This window comes from Anabrus simplex, chromosome 3, assembly GCF_040414725.1.
Source record: "Anabrus simplex isolate iqAnaSimp1 chromosome 3, ASM4041472v1, whole genome shotgun sequence".
Lineage (NCBI taxonomy): Eukaryota > Metazoa > Arthropoda > Insecta > Orthoptera > Tettigoniidae > Anabrus > Anabrus simplex.
Window position 1 is genome coordinate 23,345,564 of NC_090267.1, and position 13,834 is coordinate 23,359,397.

Genomic DNA, 13,834 nt, shown 5'->3' on the forward strand with positions numbered 1-13,834 from the left:
AAACACAAGAAACTGTTCACGATATCTATTTTAACGTCTCAAATAAAGAACAGAAACAACTTTATTTAATTCTCATATGCATTCCTTATAATGCCATGTAACTAGGATTTCATTTCACCGGCAATTCTGCCTCAAAAATACATTTCAATTTGTCTCACATATCACCTTTATGCAAATTTTCAGTTTTTGAACAGAACTGCATTTTGTATTTCCTTTAAAATAATGTGATCACATTTTAAAAACATCAAATTTATAAGCAATAGGCCCTCACCAAAAATATCAAAATAAACAACAATAGTGATCGTATTACTATTACATCGCAATAAAACACTAACGAAACATATGTTTAACATAATATTTGCATACAACACAGTATGCTTTGAAAACATCTTTGATCTTGTGCATTACTCATTTACATCTATTTAAACCTCCTGATCATTGGCCTCTATATGTTGTAGCCCACTGTAAGAGTTCCTTATAGAAGTCCATCTCTGGACAGTATTCCGTTATCTTTGTAATGTCTGTCAATTTCTTCTTTTAAATTGGAATTCTCTGACTGTAAGCTTCTTCTGTTGGTAGACTGGTGGATATCGGACGAGATTTCAATGTAAATGTTTGTGATATCAAGCCATGCGATAACCTTTCCCTTCATGCTGGTATCATAAAAGACATGGTTGAATTTATTATTTGAAATGGCACATTTTGATTTCTTGGGATAAGTCTGCCAAAAGATTCATCTGGCAGACAATTTCGCTTATAATATTTGAGCCAGCATAACGCAATAATATTGATAAATCATCCACATAGGCACACTAAATAAATGAAAACATGTAACGACCTTACTGCAGGGTCACTTATCACGCATGAGAAACAAATGTATACACAGTCCCGCCATCTTAACTATACGAAACACGCGGCAGCCAACCTAAACCGTGCATAAACGAGATATGTCACCTTTTTGTATCTTTCATACTATTTATACCTCCTATTCAACACACAGTGAACCGCGTTGCACGTCTGGTTTTCACACAGGTTATGTATGTAGCAGTGGCGGCGCGTGGATAAAGCGTCTGGGGGTTCACTGCTGTCGGAAATAACGTGTTGAGATTTATTGTTACTTGATGTTTACATAGATGTAAAGTAGTGACATTGCTTGATTAGAAACGCGACTTTTCTTTGAAGGGACATGGCTACAACTAGAAGAAGTTACCAAAATAATGAAGATGAAGGACAGAGAATATGATGTGCAATTACTTAAAGCTGATCCAATTTCCTCTGATTTTGGAGACGTTGCTTGTGTACAAATAACTTCTTCAAGAACGTCTTAGGCAGACTACGGTGGTTTATGTATTGACGTATTTTGCTGCTTACTTTTATAAAAACACGTATTGCTGATGAAAGGCTCCAGGGGCTCTCAACTTGGGAGCGTAGGTTGGCGACCACGGGGCCCTTAGCAAGGTCCTGGCATTGCTTCCACTTACTTGCACCAGGATCCTTACTTTAATCTACCCTGTCCGACCTCTCTTGATCAAGTCTTGTTCTTTTCCGATCCCGACAGTATTAAAGCACTCGAGGCCTAGGGAGTCTTTCATTTTCACGCCCTTCGCGGCCTTTGGCTTTCTTTGGCCGACACCTTCATTTTCGAAGTGCAGGATCCCTTCCATTTTTTCTTTATGATTAGTGTTATATAGAGGACTAACTGATTAACCTGTGCTTCACTGCGGAATTCTTGATTAGGTAGTGTACGCGTTGTGAGTAAGATTGTATTAAATTGCATAGTTCTTAACATTACTCTAGAAACGCGACGGGGAATTCACCATACGTCTTTTCTCATGGAAGACTGGTTTAGGGAATTTTCATGTTAATGGTAGGCCCTGTTGCCTACCATCAGTTACAATCAAGTTGTAGAATTTTCATTATAATGGCAGACACTCACTCTCCATAAGCCTTTTTACAACATCAGAAAGAGTGGTTTTCCCGACTGAAATCAACACATATCATTATAATGGCGTCAGTAGGAATGTTGCGATTAAATGAAAAACCACACATTTTCTCACTTTTAACGAACTGTACTACGCTTCCACTCTGTTATTATTCTGTTAAGTTTGCACACTGAACATTCCAATCAGCGCCTCAGAACAGGGGTCGAATAGCTGGAATACTATGATGAACCAGTGTGTTACGTACCAGCAGTATCAGAAAATGTATGAACCAGAGGAATGGCATGCTAAAGAAGAAAGTTATCCAACTCCCTAGCTACTTCCCGCCAATACTCAGACAGGCTGTCATACTAGGTACGCAGCAGTAGCCCCATCTATCGAAGATGAGTGGCAGCATAAACGACAAAGAACATCACAACAAACAATGGTCCATGTAATGTTATTGTTGATCGATTTCATGAGCTTTCGATATTGTAGGCCCCCAGATTTAGTTTCCTTCCAGTCTGAAATACTACTATTACCGTCGTCGGTACGGTAAAACTGAATAAAACATAAATGATCGGAAATGGTATTCTCTATAACTTTTTTTATATAAGTTAGTACTTTTCGATACGACATACAAAAAATTATATTTTAGGCGCCTTCCCCTGAACTACCATTTCGTCCAGGGTGAATAAAATTATTTAGAGCCTAAACTGTAGTTTCTTATTCCCCGACTCTACAGACCGATTTTCATTAAATTCTGTTTATCCATTATCTTGTGGCTCGGTGATGATATGGACTTAACAACAAAATTACAAATTAACGAATACCTCTGTCATCATATTCGATACGGCAAGAATGTATAAGACATAAATGATCGGAAATTTAATTCTATATAACTTTAGGTATGTAGTAATTGGGAACATGCATCATTTTCAAAAATATTTTTTTTGAAAAGTACACCAATGAAATAGTACGTAAACGTATTACATTGTGGTATGTTGCCTTGTTTTCTACCATTAAAAAAATATTTAATAGTGCCTTTCCGCAAGGCGAGTGAAACGGCCTCTGACGTAAACGGCGCGCTGTGACGTCACGATCCAGTACCGCATGGAGCTCTACCAGCCGGTGTGCATCAGCCGTTGCTGAAAGCCGATTGTTTATTATTCATGATCGCGAATAACTTCGAAATGACAGAAGAAACGTTCAAAACAGCACAGTCAGACAATCTACCATGTGTAGATGTCATCATTCTTGAAAAATGTGACTTTTGTGGCCGCAGAAATTCGCGGATAACAAGCAAGTTTGTAAGTAGCGTCTTTTATATACGTGCAATGTACTGTAACACATAGTATTAGGATAACAACGAACCTGGACAGATATCACATCACTTTCAACATTTCCTTCTAGACTGATTCCCCTATTAAAGAATAACATTACATTTTCGGGCTTTCAGCATTAGTAAAGTAAGAAATCGGATTTCAGCACTAACATAAACATATAGGTAGCATTATAGTACTAGTCCGCTTCTGTGGTGTAGTGGTTAATGTGTGTCACTCCCGGAGGCCCGGTTTCGATTCCCGGCTCTGCCACGAAAGTTGAAAAATAGTACGAGGGCTGGAACGGGCTCTACTCAGCCTCGGGAGGTCAACTGAGTAGAACGGTTTCGAATCCCACCTCAGCCATCCTCGAAGTGGTTTTTCGTATTTTCCTACTTCTCCTCCAGGCACCTAAGGCCACGGCCGTTTCCTTCCCTCTTCCTTGTCTATCCCTTCCGATCCTCCCATTCTCCAACAAGGCCCCTGTTGAGCATAACAGGTGAGGCCGCCTGGGCGAGGTAATGGCCCTCCTCATCAGTTGCATCACCATACTCAAAGTCTCACGTTTCAGGACACTGTCCTTGAAGTGGTAGAGGTGAAATCCCTCGCTGAGTCCGAGAGAAAACCAACCCTGAAGGATAAACTGATTAAGAAAGAAAGAAAGAACGAAAGAAAGAAAGAAAGAAAGATCATAGTACTATAGGGCTATAATCTATCATTCCCCCCCCCAAAAAATATTTATGGTTGGGACAACTGGCCTACCCACTTCCGGGGCCCATGAAAGAGAATTAAATATCTTTGTGGAGGGAAAAAATTAAACATGATAAAGATAAATATGACTTCATCTAGTTTTCACAAGTCGGGCTGAGTGGTTCAGACGGTTGAGGTGCTGGCCTTCTGACCCCAACTTGGCAGGTTCGATCCTGGTTCAGTCCGGTGGTAGTTGAAGGTGCTCAAATACGTCAGCCTCGTGTCGGTAGATTTACTGGCACGTAAAAGAACTCCTGCAGGACTAAATTCCTGCACATCGGCGTCTCCCAAAAATCGTAGAAGTAGTTAGCGGGGCGTGAAGACAATAACATTAATTACATTTGGCTTTTAACAAGCTGAGCAAATCAGGAAAGAAAAGTGTCCTGGTGACATTTTAGTCGCTCAATACAGGAATGTCTTTGGGTGCTGTGACTGTGACTGTGACTTTTACTTTTTTTTTTTTTTTTGCTTTACGTCACACCGTCACATATAGGTCTTATGGCGACGATGGGACAGGAAAGGCCTAGGAATGGGAACAAAGCGGCCGTGGCCTTAGGTACAGCCTCAGCATTTGCCTGGTGTGAAAATGGGAAACCACGCAAAACCATCTTCAGGGCTGCCGGCAGTGGGGTTCAAAACCCACTATCTCCCGGATGCGAGCTCACAGCTGCGCGCTCCTAACCGCACGGCCAACTCGCGCGGTATTTTTACCCTTCGGTTTATTGACTTGGCTTGTATAACCTAAAACTTTGGCTAAGTAGGATAATATTTTAAACACCTACATCACTATTTTCAGGGGCTGCCTGGCCGAGGCGGTAAAGGCGTGCTCGGCTCGCCCGGAAGGACGTGGGTTCGAATCCCCGTCAGGAAGTCGTAAAATTTAAGGAATGAGATTTCCACTTCCGGAGGTGCATATGGCCCCGAGGTTCACTCAGCCTACACCAAAAATGAGTACCAGGGTAATTCCTGGGGGCAAAGGCGGCCGGGCGTAGAGCTAACCACTCTACCCCATCAAGTGCCGAGGTTACGGATAGTGGAAGCCTTTACCTTCCACCCCTCCAAGGGCCTTCATGGCCTGTAGGGAGATGACTTTGCTTTACTTTTGACATCACTATTTTCACCTGTGTGCAATTATGTTATTTATTTCATTAATATTATGATAATTATTATAATTGAGCATTGTTAACTTATAAGACCCCCAACAGACAAGCATTGGTTTTGTGTAGAGTTATACGTTTGTTAAATTCACGTTGTTTCCTTTCATGATGTACACGCCTATTCTTTGTTACATTATAGAGTATTTAGATATAGCCTAAATTTCTTTACCAATTAAGCTCTTCAATAAAGACATACATAACTGTCCCATGCCAAGATATATTGGTAGAATTAGAGCTGTCAAAAATGGTTCATAACCCCTTTGATTTATTATCTTGACATGGATCACCCAAAACATAGGTTAGGTTTGGAGGATACTTTAATAATCAGCATTATTTAAAGCACTGTTTATTACTTTCATATTCCAAGATGTAATTGAAGCATTTAAATAAAGCATAATACATTAAAATTTAAAGTTTTACCACTAGAACAGCTGACATGGAAAAGTGATTTGAAAATTCAAACAAATTCATCTTACGTTAAAATCTTCAAAAAAATAAACTGTAGACTTTTCCGATATATCACCAGCATTTCTCCGGCTCGCCAAAATCCATTTCTGCCTAGTTTTAGCGTCTTTGGAACATTTATAAACAATTTGTTTGGTATGGTATGCGATGTGCTATTGCACATCGGAACTCTACACCATTTATAAGTTTTCTGCCTCACTGTCTGCGCAGGATTCATTTTAAGTCTAAAATATACCACTCAGATTATTATCCAATGTATAGACCTCGAATTTAACCATACCAGACACTAACATAAAGTAGAAATACGCGAAGTGTATCCTGCTTCTCACAGCACACTATGTGTTATTTCGTCTGCTAATTCAGTCAACCTGTACGATGACGTCAGACCAATGAGATCGCGTACTTGCGTGACGTGACATTTTCGTAGATTTTTATCATGTTTGGAGTCACTATTTGTACATTCTGATCACATTTTTGAATTCTGCATGAAATTTTGAATCAGATTAGCATATTTTTAATTAAAACCCCGGATCATGCATGTTCCCTATTATCGATAGGACCGCTAATAGCATACATATTTGAGAATTAAATTTTAGGCCTTCCCCTAAACTGCCATATCACTCAGCGTTAATAAAATTATTTACGGCCTAGATTGTAGTGACTTATTCTCAGCCTTTACATACCGATTTTTATTAAATTTTCTTCAGCCGTTTTCTCATGATGCGTGTACATACATACAGACAGACAGAAATTACGGAAAACGAAAAAGTGCGTTTCCTCGTTACTGTGGACACGACCGTTACAGACATACAATTCTTTTTAAATTCTCAGCTATGTACAGACAAAACTCTTATTTTATATATAGATGGTTGCCTAGTTGTATTTCCTCTTAAAACAATAATGGCCATCACCACTTACAAATGAAACGACTCATTAATTACAAAAAGACAGGCTACGAACGCCTGTTGATTCTATACAAAACGTAGTTACTAAATATTCTGGCTCATTGTGGTTAATTACATCAGAACTGCAAAATCGTCAAATTAAAACCCCTCAAAAACCTACCACATACGGCAAGGTCTGTCTACTGCATACGGCAAACTTTAACCGCGCGCTCTAACAGTGCTTCGGCTAATTTCGGAACTGCTCGATGTAACTCGTGTCTATCGCTGGTCCAGTCGCCAGCGATTCCTGGGCTATGTTTTCCCTGCTCCTCACAGCCCCTCGCCTTGAGCACCCTCCTTACGTCTCACTGCCCCGCTACCGCAGTCCTGAAATTGAACCTCTCCGCTGGTTCCGAAGAGCAACAGAGTGTTGATGTCAAAAATACCGCTACGCGCGTGGATATACAGAGCTTATTAAAGGAACAGGCTGTAATATACCATTTTACATAGACTTATTAATTTCTAGGGGGTTCACTGAACCACTGAACATATAGCACGCACCGCCACTGGTATGTAGCCTGCTGAAGTTTATATCAGTAATAAAATCAGTTTTGAAGAAAAAGTCACATGTCACCTTTCTGCATTATCCGATTCAATTCAGGTACATCCCCTGCATATGCCCGGTGTGTGTACCGGGCGGTACACCTCTACGACGCAAGTTCAAATCTTGCGCCAATTGAAACTCCTCTACAGGAGGAACCCTGAACTGTAACAACTGAATCAACTCTCCTAATTATCAGAAGATGTCTCTAGGTGTTTTTTTATTTGCTTTTGTTAATCAAGAAGTGTGGACATTCTCTAACAGAGGTCTCTACTAAATACTATGATTATGCACTCTGGTGCGAAGGAATGAACTTACTTGGAGAAATTTTGTATTCATAAGTTTTGTCTTTACTAAATTGTGTTCTTTTATTTGAGGGTTGGCAATATTAAGCTTCCTTTCCGCCTGTTTTGAATATAACCAATCCTAAATTTCTGTAATTAATTTCCCACCAATAAGGTGTTTCTTCATCGCCTTGTGTATAAGTTTTTGCTGTCAACCAATAAAAATTGAGTGGGTGTGTCTACTCATTCCTGAAAGGTCTCGAATTTTCCACGAGGGTATAAAAACTGCTCATTTTCTTGTCTCCGGGCCACTCTTATAACATCTTGCTCAGTGTGTGAATATGTAGCAGGGGGCAGGAAGCGCCTCGTTCTTCAGGCAGCCGTTCTTCAACAAGGTAATGGCCTTTTAACATCTGTATTTCTTGCTAGCTCAGCAGTTTAACTCTCGGGGAAGGTTCGTAACCTTTAATATGTAACCCATCTCTTTAAAATGTAAATCCCTTTTCACTCTATGTAAAAACTACAATTTCTTTAACTGTAATTCGGGGATAGAGAGTGCTTTACCCTCTCGAGCTTCCCTTCATTTTTGGAATTTGAGGTGACTACGTTTTCGTAACTGTTTTTCTCTTCCTTCTTAATGTGTTAAATTTATTTTGTATACTAGTCACCTCATTAGTAGACGAATAAGTTTGAATGGCGTTTATAAAAGTAGGAAAGATCACAATATGAAGATAAAGTTGGAATTCAAGAGGACAAACTGGGGCAAATATTCACTTATAGAAAGGGGAGTTAGGGATTGGAATAACTTACCAAGGGAGATGTTCAATAAATTTCCAATTTCCTTGAAATCATTTAGGAAAAGGCTAGGAAAGCAACAGATAGGGAATCTTCCACCTGGGCGACTGCCCTAAATGCAGATCAGTATTGATTGATTGATTGATTGATTGATTGATTGATTGATTGATTGATTGATTGATTGATTGATTGATTGATTGATTGATTGATTGATTGATTGATTGATTGATTGATTGATTGATTGATTGATTGATTGATTGATTGATTGATTGATTGATTGATTGATTGATTGATTGATTGATTGATTGATTGATTGATTGATTGATTGATTGATTGATTGATTGATTGATTGATTGATTGATTGATTGATTGATTGATTGATTGATTGATTGATTGATTGATTGATTGATTGATTGATTGATTGATTGATTGATTGATTGATTGATTGATTGATTGATTGATTGATTGATTGATTGATTGATTGATTGATTGATTGATTGATTGATTGATTGATTGATTGATTGATTGATTGATTGATTGATTGATTGATTGATTGATTGATTGATTGATTGATTGATTGATTGATTGATTGATTGATTGATTGATTGATTGATTGATTGATTGATTGATTGATTGATTGATTGATTGATTGATTGATTGATTGATTGATTGATTGATTGATTGATTGATTGATTGATTGATTGATTGGGATTAGCCCCTGTATTATTGGCCTAGCGCGACATAGGTTTTAACAAACCTTATTGTAGGAGTGCAAGTACTCGCCTCCATTCATCTTTGTGTTTGGGCCATTTAATTAACCTTTAATTTGCTATTCAGGTCTCGTAGGTTGGGTACTAGATACCCCTGTGTCCTTATAATTGTGCCTTGAGAGGCAGTTTTGAGGAATGTTTGTTGTTGCCTTTAACAGGCGTGAGGAATTGAGAGCAGGTTAGCTCTTTCTGATGTGATAGATGTGCCTCTAGGAGGCCCAATATGTGTCTTTGGAGCTAACGCTCCCGGTAATGAAGAGGTTTTCTGCCCTTTGGTAATTTGTGGTTGTGAGCTTAGAGCTCAGACTTTGGGGCTCGTAGCCCAGAATTTGTAAAGTTGCATTGTACCTGATTGTTCTTTGTTATTTCACCTAGTGAGAATTGTTAACCGTTATCTGTTGAAAATATAACCTTTATTTAAATTTTAAATTCATCTTTAAGACTTGTAGTTAGACCCATTCCAGCCCGCACCTTCTTTCACCTCTGCCTTCCTCGGATAACTCCGTAACAGTGTGAAAATGGGAAACACGGAAGACAATGTAAAGGTTGTCGACAGTGTGGTTCGAACCCACTATCTCCCGAATGCAGCTGACAGTTAGGTAATCAAACAGCACAACCACTCGCTCGGTAAGAAAGGTAGCCGCTGGTCAGAAGACAGGAGTTGCGACATTAATGGGCTCACCAGCTGAACAAGCGAAAGAAGAAAAGAAAAAGAAGGTGCTAGATAAATAACATTGTGGAGGTTTATGTCTGTTTTCGAATGGCTGGAGCCCTCTTTTCTTCCACTTTGGGTAGAGGTGGCAGCATACAGTAGCGGCGATTGGGAATTACAAGTGGAGGAGAACAGAAAACAAACAAGTGTAGGGAGCCTGGGGAATATAGTTGGGGGTAGAAATCAAAACTGAAACAAAATAGCTACAAAATGGTAAGATTCTCTGCTTTCTGAGCGAATTTCGGAGGAGTAAAGGTTGACAGTTCACCAACTTAAATGCGGCAATTTTTATTCAATACTATACAATAAAAATCTCAGCAAAGGAACAATTGAGGAGTGTCCGTACAAGACAGAGAGACGTAATTCCTTCAAAGTTGTACCAAACCCGATCATGGATACGTTCCATGTGCCTTTCATTTTACGTTTCTTGCGCTTTTCCTACAACTTTCTTAAGGTGGAACACAGTCCTCAATTACACACGTGTGCAACTAAGATGTTGTGCCATCTCGCTTCTACACGCTGCTGCGGGAGTCTTCACTGCTTGCTGTGGCGCTGAAAAATCGGTTGGCTGCGTCCAATGATATTTTGTGCGTATTTCACGTAAGTATTCTTTTAATATTTAAAGAAATTGAAGGAAAGAATTAGGTATTAATAATAAGGTTTGTATAAATTGTTCTTTTTTTAAATTATTCCTAGATTTATGCGGCTAAAATGGAATAAAATTTAATTTTTCTCTACAAAGTGGGATTGCGACTGCGCCCTCCCCCCACCCCTAATCACCGCTCCTGGCAGCATACACCCACGGTATACCTGCCAGGCGTTCAACCTAGGAGTGTGGATTGTCGACCAGAGTCTGCCGTTGACTCACTTGCTTGTACCAGTCTCCTCACTATCCTATCTGACCTCCCATGGTCGACTGTTGTTTTGTTCCGACCGGGACGGGATTAGGTTTGCGAAACCTAGCGGTTCTTTCAATTTTCTTCTTATAACAACAATCACCACCATCACCATCATCGTAATCACGGAAAAGTGACTCCATATGTCAAAATTCTAACATCATCCAAACCTTGGTGACGATGCAGTACAAGTTAGACGAATGCGAGTCGAGACGTGATCAGCCAACTTATGATTTATTCTAAGCGGTTTCCCAGCTGTCAGAACCACTTACTAGGCCACTCAGCCGTTGCTCATGATTCACGAACTGGGACGTGACAGCAGGAACTAACTCACGACACTGGCACAAAATGTTCTTGGTACTGTTAGTTATCAAACAAAAACAGTCTACTGACCGACAGCTGCATTTCTGGATGTTATTAGGTAACACACCACGAAGAAGTCTCCCAGTTCACCAGACGGAGATGGTTTTACCTAGTTACTCAAAAAAGCTGAATATATTTTGATCTGCTGTGTATCGTAGCTAGTTGAGGCAGTTATGTTTTAAGCTCAATGATGCAGAATCGAATCTCTATGAAGTCGGCTAGCATTTAAGAGTACCGTGAGTTATTTTTGGCTTTAGTCCGTAGCTGAGCGCAACCCGAGCTGGGATGAGGTAAGGATAGTCGCCTGACATAATAACAGAAAGCTCCCGCGCTGATGACGAATGAAGGGTGCACCACCTTAAGTTAATATATGTATGTGGGGACATGAAATAAAGTGAAATAAACACAATTCGTCGCACCTTTCGCACCATTTTGTAAGGTTATGCCCGGTTGCAGAAAGGTGCATCAAATCAGTCCTTAATGGCAGATCAGCGGATTGCCAACCAACTTTAATTTCAGAGGGCGTTGCAGAAAACCTAACCCCCGGTCAACTTTCTACAATTTACTGATTGATGATCCGACAAGGAAATGAATCTGGCAACAGCGCAATTATTAAGCACTGCCGTGTTGATTCATTCAGGATGCTGTCTATTTTATCCTCTTTGGTGTCTAGCAAAGACATAAAAATGGCAGTGAATCAGGTATCAGCTGATCCAGATCGTGTTTGAGAAAGATGAAGAAAGAGCGGATTTTCAGGCTTTCGTTTGATTTAATTAATTTTCTACAATATGAGTGATGTCCACACTAAGAAAGTGAGATGGTCAGATTTTTCATTGAATGATAGAGCCATCTTACTTCATATAGTTGAAGGATACTTGCATATAATTGAAAATAAAAGAGCGAATGCTGTATGGGCAAAATTACAAAAGAGTAAACAACCATGCTGCGGATAGGTTGAAGTTTTGTCACGTTAGCTTATTAATTCTAAAATGTCTGGGTTTACACGGATATTAATATGTCAGAGCTAAGCATTTATTTCAAGATTTGATTGATATGAATTAACTAGTTCCATGTTCAAGATTGAGATCGTATGTGAGAATAATGACTACGGAAAACAAAATAGTACGTCACTCAAATCGCAATTTCTACATGAACTTGAATGTATTTATCATTGAAACGTTTAATCAGTTGTATTTAATGAAAGAAAAGCATCCTTGAGTTTAACGACTGCTGTTTCTGCAACTCACACACGATGACTGCCACACTGCTTGCCAATGAAACTCCAGTCAAACTTTGATTGGTTTTCCTGCAACGGACATTAGTATATTTTGCCACCTTTTCCCTCCGATTTCATGTTTCAGCACCTTTTCACGCCAAATTTATCTGCGTTGTTAAAAAATTATTCGGTTTTTCATTTTTTTAACAAATTTTTAACATTTTGTTTCATCAGAATTCAACACCAGTCAATAAATAAATCCCCAGTAACAATGGCAAACCTTAGCAAGAATGACCAATCCGCATTTGTGAAATCAAATTAACCCATTAACGCCTAGCGTTACCATATGGTAACACATGTAATACATTATTAAAGCTGTTACTGTACTTTCAACAGTTGTGCTGGCGGATTGGTACCACTGCTTATCGCTCTATAAGGGAACCGCGCTTACGACAATGTAGCGCTCATTGACGTGTTTGTTACAATAATAACATACAGACAGTTCAAAAATTGCTATCGCTGAATGTGCAGCAAAAATGGACATCCGCTTCGAGTAAGTGCATTTTTATAAGCTTATAATTATTACATGGATTATTTTTTGGTGTTATACTTATTTGTATAGTGTAATATACATTCTATGACCATAACAAATGATTTTACTCAAAACATGTGGAAGTTATGGCTTCCGAATTTCAAGTTTACCATATGGTAACGCTAGGCGTTTATACTCAGTAAAACGTATATTTTGCTTTATTGTTTTAGGAGCGGGTTTTCACTTGCTGAAGCACTGGACATCATTTACAATGATGATATTGACGGTGATGTGTTTATTGAACCACCAATACCAAATATAGACACAGATGAGGATTCTGGAAATGAGGATGAAGGTGGATTAGCTGACAACCTGACGTCTCGTCAATTACTGGCTAACGCTGAAATAAAGTTATCCAACGAAGGAGCTGGACGACCAGCAGTTTCACGGACCTCTCTTAGCGGCCGCATATCAGATTCTGTAAGACTTGATAAAACTGACCACCTTGTCCAGCACACAGAAGGAAAGAAGAGGAAAAGGTGCGCTAATGAAAACTGTAAATCCAGTGTGAGGACAATGTGCTTGAAGTGTGGAGTGGGATTGTGCATCGACTGTTTTGTTCCTCTTCATACTGGCTAGACCGTGTGGTTTTACAAACACAGAAAGAAGTGATGTGTGTAATATATCAAATGTGAAGTTCTAATTGTTATTGAATTTTAGTAGTATTACATTTAATAATAATCATAATGTAGAATAGTAGCCTGCCGATGATTCAGAGTGTAAATTTTTAATCAAAGTGATATCCAATATAAGTAGGTAGTAGAAGCGCCTAGCGTTGCCATATGGTAACGGCAAATATTTTCAAAACTGAGTGATGAATAACGTTAAACATTTCTTTTTCAGTGTGTTTGTGTTACTTAGAGTCATAATGTAAAAAACAAATAAAAATTTAGGGAAAAATAATTCAGGCGTTAATGGGTTAAAATGTAAACAATGATGTCGCAACAGTTTAAACTAAGTTCAGTTAGTACTGGCATGAATATAACGTACCATCTATCTACTGTGCACTCTCTTTTTGGCCGTGTCCGAACCAGAGCGTATTTTTCACAACACAACCATGTCAAAGTTTAAGGGGGAGTTATGGAGGAGGAACAGTGGAAGAAGTTAT

At 39.1% G+C, this 13,834-nt stretch overlaps 1 protein-coding gene across 1 annotated transcript; it reads left to right on the top strand.

The window, feature by feature from the left end:
- Nucleotides 1–12,631: 12,631 nt before the first annotated feature.
- On the top strand, nucleotides 12,632–13,532 carry LOC137498993 (uncharacterized). The gene is made up of 2 exons (XM_068226976.1): nucleotides 12,632–12,687; nucleotides 12,897–13,532. The coding sequence occupies exons 1-2, from the start codon at nucleotides 12,671–12,673 to the stop codon at nucleotides 13,303–13,305; spliced, it is 426 nt and encodes a 141-aa protein (XP_068083077.1). The 5' UTR covers nucleotides 12,632–12,670; the 3' UTR covers nucleotides 13,306–13,532.
- The last annotated feature ends 302 nt before the right edge of the window (nucleotides 13,533–13,834 follow it).